This window comes from Trichechus manatus, unplaced genomic scaffold, assembly GCF_000243295.1.
Source record: "Trichechus manatus latirostris isolate Lorelei unplaced genomic scaffold, TriManLat1.0 scaffold00014, whole genome shotgun sequence".
Classification (NCBI taxonomy): Eukaryota; Metazoa; Chordata; class Mammalia; order Sirenia; family Trichechidae; genus Trichechus; species Trichechus manatus.
Genome location: NW_004443950.1, coordinates 25,443,434 through 25,450,092, shown reverse-complemented (window position 1 = coordinate 25,450,092; position 6,659 = coordinate 25,443,434). Strand labels below are relative to the sequence as shown.

Here is a 6,659-nt window from a genome sequence, read left to right as displayed (position 1 = left end):
ATGTCGTGGGGTTGTTAACCATTGTCATAGGGCAATATGTGTACTAACTGTTTAATGAGAAACTATTTTGTTCTGTAAACCTTCATCTAAAGTACAAAAAACAAATTATCTGTGTGAGGTCAGATTGACAACAGCAACTCAATAGATTTGATGGGAAGCCTCAGGGACAGTGAGTTGAAGACAATGGTGATGGAATAATTTGGAAAAGGATAGTGAGAATAGCAGCACAACTGGAAGAACATAATCAATGTCACTGAATTGTACATGTAGAAATCTTTGAAATGGTTTATCTTTGGCTATGTATATTTTCACCAAAAAAAAAAAGGTCCTCCAAGATCTAGAAAGGAGAGTGCTGATACGTCATGGGGTTGTTAACCAATGACAGAAAACAATATGTGTACTGACTGTTTAATGAGAAACTATTTGTTCTGTAAACCTTCACCTAAAGTACAATTTAAAAAAGTTAAAAAATATGTATATGTACAAGTTAAACTAGAGCAAATAAATCAAAGATTAAAGCAACAGTCAGGCCCCAAGTTTAAAACCTAGGTGACAACTCCATTGTGAATATACCTGTAAAGAGATTTTTAACTCTAGGATGTCAGAGTCTGTAAAGCCCATCGGATGGGGGGTGGGATGTAGAAGCAGCAGATCGGAGGGAGCACCGGAGGAGCTGACTCCAAGTTCCTCAGCATCCTCACCTCTAGAGGTGTTCGTGAAAGAGCGTGCAGCCTTTTAAAAAAGCAGGCAGCTGGAAAGGATGTCTGTATTCCCTTCATTTGCCTTTTTATTGATAACTATTTATTGGGGGTGTTCAGAAGCCAAGGTGCTTACAAAAAAACTCTTGAGGTTTATGCTGTGTAAAGACACTTAGCAAAAGTTTGTATCAAGATAAAGTTTCACATTAAATAAGCCATATAATAATGACATGTTTATGTTTCTCCTATGTTAGCAAGGGTATTTATGTAAATAAATCAAAAGTAACATTTCTTAAAATTTATTATTTTAATATGAAAGCTCGAAAAGGGGTTCTTTTTCCCACATTGGATAAGTATTCAACCACAGAAAAGTGTGCAACTTAAAAGAAGACAGTCCAAATAGTAAGTAGCAAGGGCCAGAGTAATTTTTAAAAAATGAATCACATTCGTTACAAAGTCTTGTGTCAAATTCTTCAGCTTTATCCAGATTAATGGTGACTTTGAACAAATAGGAAATTTAATCTGCCAAACAAGAACACTTTATTTTGTGGCTGTTAATGACCTTTTGGGGTTTCTTTCGGCAGATGGAGACGGACATGCAGATCACTTACTGCCAGGCTGTGAAGATGAAAACTGCCAGAAAAGCACCGTCTACTTAGCAAAATCCGGAACGAAGCAGGTATGTCAGCGTGTTTTCTTTTTCCAAATGATGCTAACACTTACTCAGTCCCTTCCCCCTATCAAGTACTATGAAAGCACTTGATGTATCCAGCAGTATTTAATTTTGATTCATATGAAACACTTTTAAAAATGCTTTGCAAAGCTAAGTTATTTTTTCATGCTTCAGTTATCAAAATACATAACTGGATTGTCTTCTGATTTTTGAAGACCAGCATTATATTCTGCTTGGGATAGAAAAATGAGAAATCAACTTCCAAGAATTTTAGAATCCCCACTTACAAAAACACATGTGGTACTTTGTATCTGAGCTTTCTGGTGGATCCTCCTTCAACAGACTGCTTTCTAATTTAATGAATTTCTGATTTATTTTACCTCGGCAACTCACTAAAATAAAAATTTGGTAGTTTGCAGACCAAAGAAACTGAAAATATACAGACAAAAACAAAGGAACTTCCTTTCTAAAGTGTAAAATACTGAGTCTAATTGAAACTACTTGATGATCAAGAGACATATTGTATTCCTGTGGCTAGAAAAAGTAAATTTAGAGACAAAATATGGTAATAATAGGATATATCCTAAGAATTGTTTTCTAAAATCAATCCCTGATAAGAATCTCTTTTTTTTTTTATTTTTTCATCTTTTTGGTTGTTATTATTTTTGTTTGTGTTTTCATTTACCTCTTTCTAATAAAAGTAAAATAGTGGAGACCATTCTGTTAGATTCATATTTTGTGTTTTGGTGTGTTTGTAGATAAAAATCAACATAAATCTAGTCCCCAAAATGCAATGATTAATCAAACCCCACTTTCCCACTTTTCAGTTCTCTCTGACACCAGCTGCCCACTCAGTGCTTTCTCTGTCTGTCCGTAGCCACTCAGCTAGGTCAGCTCTTACAAGTTAAAAGGATAATATCCTTCAGACTGTCAAAATAGACAGACACACCAGGTACAAGGTTGGGAATCCACACAAAACCCTTATTTCTGACCTGCTGGCTGCAAATTCAGGGTTTTCCCTTTTCCCCTTCAGGATGCCAGCTGCAAGCTTAGGGGCCTCTTCTGGGCTCCCTTGCTTCCACCTACTGGCTCCCACTACTCCATTGGGTTTGATAATTTACCAGAATGACTCACAGACCTCACAGGAAGTACTATACTTACAATTATAGATTTATTATGGCAGAAGGATACAAGTTAGGATGAGCATAAAGAGAGACATATGGAACGAGGTCCATGGAGGTTCACAACACAGAGCTTCCTTGTCCCCAAAAAGACACGCTGCCCTCCCATGTGTATCGATGTCTTTCACCAACCAGGAAGCTCCTGGAGCTTCCATGTCCGAAGTCCTTATTGGCTTCATTGAATAGTCATGATTGAGACCTCATTGCATATGAATGATTGAATCATGGTCCCCTTCCTCCCTGAGGTCAGCTGATACATGGACACTGATACCAGGCGACCAGTCGGTCCTTCTGGCTTGGCCAGCTCCCTACTCATTAGCACAAATCATCTGGTATAGTCTTTAGGCCTAGATAACAAAAAGCTCGTCAGTTACTCAGGAAATTCCAAAGATTATCTCTCAGGAACCAAGGACAAAGACCAAATTGCTCTCTATAAGTTGATTCATTACCTCACAGTATTTATTATATATTATAAATTTGACTTGGATTCCCTAGGCTATTCTAGCTTGGTAAGAGTAAGGAAGTCAAAAGCTCCATCTGCATCAGTTCTATTAATTTAGACACCCCCTTAATTTCTAATATTTTCTAGACATCACCAGGGGGATGTACCTTCTTGGCTGCTTCATAGGTAGAAGTAAACCTTGTAATTATAGCCTGTCTTTAAGTGACAAGCTATGGTAAGAATACTTTCATCTCTCTCTGGGAATATAAATGCCGCAGCTCTTTAGTAATTGTTATAGATGTCACATTAAGTGAAAAATCTTTTTAGTTTTTAGGCCTTCATACATTTACCTTAACAGGAATATTTTATCTCAGTGTGGTTCATCCTCATTAATAAATTGTCAACCTCTTCAGAAATCTGTGATTACTTGGAATTTTGTGAAATTTCCTATCTTCCTCCAAAAGAAAACCAACAATTTTTTTCAAAGTCAAATGGAACATTAAAACAGTGTGATGATATATAAAATAATATTTTTTTGCTTTATGAAAGACTGAAAAATTGATTAAAGGAGCTGAGCAATTTTTAAAATAATTCAGTTCCTGTAAGTATGTCTTTATCATTGGGTTATTTTTCCATGGCAAATTATGCTTTTCTTTGGATAGCCTATAAAATGTTGGGGGTGCCCTGTATGCTGGATCTTTTTCAAGAAGCCATTTTTAACGTAGTTTGGCTTGGAGCCATATAAATGAGTCACCTGTTTATAAGACAGAACATCTGCAGGCATATCTGGCCTCCTGCCATTTCCAGTCATCTGTACCTGCTGTTGTTTGGACATTTCCAGGTTATGTGCCGGCATTCCTACTCTTAGCTAATTATAGGCAGGCACGTCTGTCATTTTAATGGCATGATTTCTACTCTTCAGGTTTTCAGTTTTGCATTATGTTATTAAGAAAATGAAGATTTGAGCCATCAGAAGAAAGAGGGTGTTCCAAAAGCTCACTTCCAAGTCAGCCTAGTCTCTCTGTTCTTTTCGTTATAATCAATATGGAAATGAAGAAATTTACTACCAACTTAGCTTCCTGCCGTTTTGGTGGCAGAACTTTTCTTCTGGGCCAAGCCGTGCCCGTCCGTCACAGTCAGTGCTCGTCAGGCCTCGTGCTGTTCGGGGCCTTGTAGCTGCTTGGCGCTGAGGGTGACGGCTAAAGTCATCTTTGCGTATAAAAGGCGTAGCCTAGCCAGGGAGACTTTGTCATGTTCTAATTTTCTCCCTAAATTGGTCCTCCTGAAAGGACATCAGAATTAGATAATATTACAGTTTGCTTTAGTGTTTTAAAATATTCATTTGATGTTATATTTCCATCCAACACAAATTTTAAATTGGCCAGTTCACCTACATGGTCATTAACATCAGTTCAACCCTAAGAGTTTATGATCTTGTGAAAAACGTTTTAAAGCTCTGTGTGCCAGTTCAAGCGAAGATGACTAATGATAAATTACAAAGGAAGCTCTCTTTTTATTCAGACGATCAGTCAGCTGTTCCCAAAGTAAATTCTAATAGATACCCTACAGCATCATAGAGATAAAGATGTTAAGTAAAAATTATGCTTGTTTTGGGGACTTTTATCTATGTAAAAAGAGATTAACATTGAAATCAACCTTTTTAATGGAACATGTCATTTGTCTTGCAGATGATGTTTTGTTTTGTTTTATCTAAATAACTCTAAAGTCTAATCTTTTTCTCTGTAAACTATAGTGGGTTCCAGTGCTACAGAATTTCAGCAATAAGGGCACCCTCTGGGGCTTCGTGCCGTCTGTGCGTGAACAGCGACCAGCTGAGATATCAATTCCACTTACGCTTCACATTGGGGACTACAACATGGACGGCTATCCAGACGCTCTTGCCATACTGAGGAATACATCTGGAAGGTATGGAAAGTAAATAAACTGAGAACTGTTCGTAAAGTGTCTTCACTCTGGGTTGCCTGTGGGTGCAGATGGTTAAGCTCTTGACTACTAGCAGGAAGGTGTACAGTTCAAACCTACCCAGAGGTGCTTGTGATGGAATAGCACCTAAATATGTCCCAGTTCCTTAAATAAGGAATGGTGTGGGCCCAGTCCCTGTTTCTGTACATGGCTCCTGAACTTCCGTCAACTGCTTAGAATACCTATTCTTTTTCACATACTCATTTTCTGTAGAACAGAGATGAAGATCTAATCTAAAGTAAAATGCTTATTTTTCATTCATCAAAACTTGACCTTTAAAAGGTCAGTTGTTTTAATAGATGGCATATCAAATGATCCAGTTACATTTGCAGACTGAAGACAATGGTGGTTGAGACCTTGGGTCTTTTGGATCAGACAGCCTAGGCGTCGTCGGTCCCAGTCCAGCCACGTACCAGCTGTGTGGCCTTGGGCAGACAAGCTAAAGTCCTGCCTGTAAAATGGAGCAGTAACTGTGCCTTGTCAGGGAGTGAGTGGTCATGAAGGTTGGATGTGGTCAGTGTGGTGTAAGCAACTGAAACACCTAACAGGATACTTAGCCGTGCTTGTTTGTGATGGCATTGAAAATTCCAACACGACTATTTACCAAATTAGGATTATTTGTGTACATAAATATGAGTGCATTTCTTGCATTATCCGTGATTTTGAATGCTGCAGCTACCTTTTTTTTTTAAGTAGAGGTACCAGTAGCTAAACCAGTGTACTTGAACTCAGAATTAGCTTGACTCTTAGCAAATTCCATAAAATGACGCTTCCTAAATTCTAATAGCTTACTATTTTGTTCATTTTATGATTAGATATATTTCTTGGCCCTTATTCATTCTCTCCTCCTGCACCATTTATCTGTCGATAGTTTGTCTTCTGAGCATTAATTTATTTGTTGACTCTGGAATTAGCAATGATTCAGCTGCACATCATTACCAGACTCATGATGAAACTGAACAGCAGAACCTCAGCTTCCCTGGGGAAAAAAAATTAGACATTTCGTTGCTTTTAACACCAAACAGCAGTTGTCTAGAAATCTAATTTTTTAGAAAAACATGTATCATTAATGAGCTTTCCTAAAAACATTACGGAAAATTATGGAGAGTCTGTACTTAACCTTTTCTAAAGAACTCGATTTCAAATCACAGCCTCTCTGAGTTCTGGTTACAGAATTTTCCAGGGACATTGTCATCGTGCTCTGTAATGCAGAGTTTATATACACTCGTGACCTGTGCGTGTGGATCAAGTCTGATGTAACCAAAACAGATTGCTGAAATGGAAGTGATTATTTTGCCTTTTAAAGGTATAGTGGCACATAAAAACAAAGTAGTGTAAACTTGCTTTATTCTGGACATTAAACCCATTGCTATCAGGTCAATTCCAACTCATCGCGAACCATAGGGTAGAGTAGAACTGCCCCATAGGGTTTCCAGGGCTGTAAATCTTTTTGGAAGCAGACTGCCACATCTTTCTCCTTCGGAGCGACTGGTGGGTTCAAACTGCCAGCCTTTCGGTTAGTAGCTGAGCCCTTACCTGCCCTATTCAAAAGAATATGAAATTACATCTTAGATTCATTTAAACTTAGATTATTCATCCTTAAAAGAACATCCAATTTGTATGTTTGTCATATAACTTGTTTATCAAAATTTTCTCTTAAAACTTTCAAATACCTTAAGTTC

General features: G+C 37.7%; 1 protein-coding gene across 1 annotated transcript in view; it reads left to right on the top strand.

Moving 5' to 3' along the window:
* Nucleotides 1–6,659, top strand: part of ITFG1 (integrin alpha FG-GAP repeat containing 1) — a 202,474-nt gene that overhangs the window by 106,027 nt on the left and 89,788 nt on the right. The window contains exons 9-10 of the mRNA XM_012554181.2: nucleotides 1,283–1,377; nucleotides 4,748–4,920. Of these exons, the coding sequence (XP_012409635.1) occupies nucleotides 1,283–1,377; nucleotides 4,748–4,920 (268 nt within the window). The remainder of the gene's footprint in view (nucleotides 1–1,282; nucleotides 1,378–4,747; nucleotides 4,921–6,659) is intronic.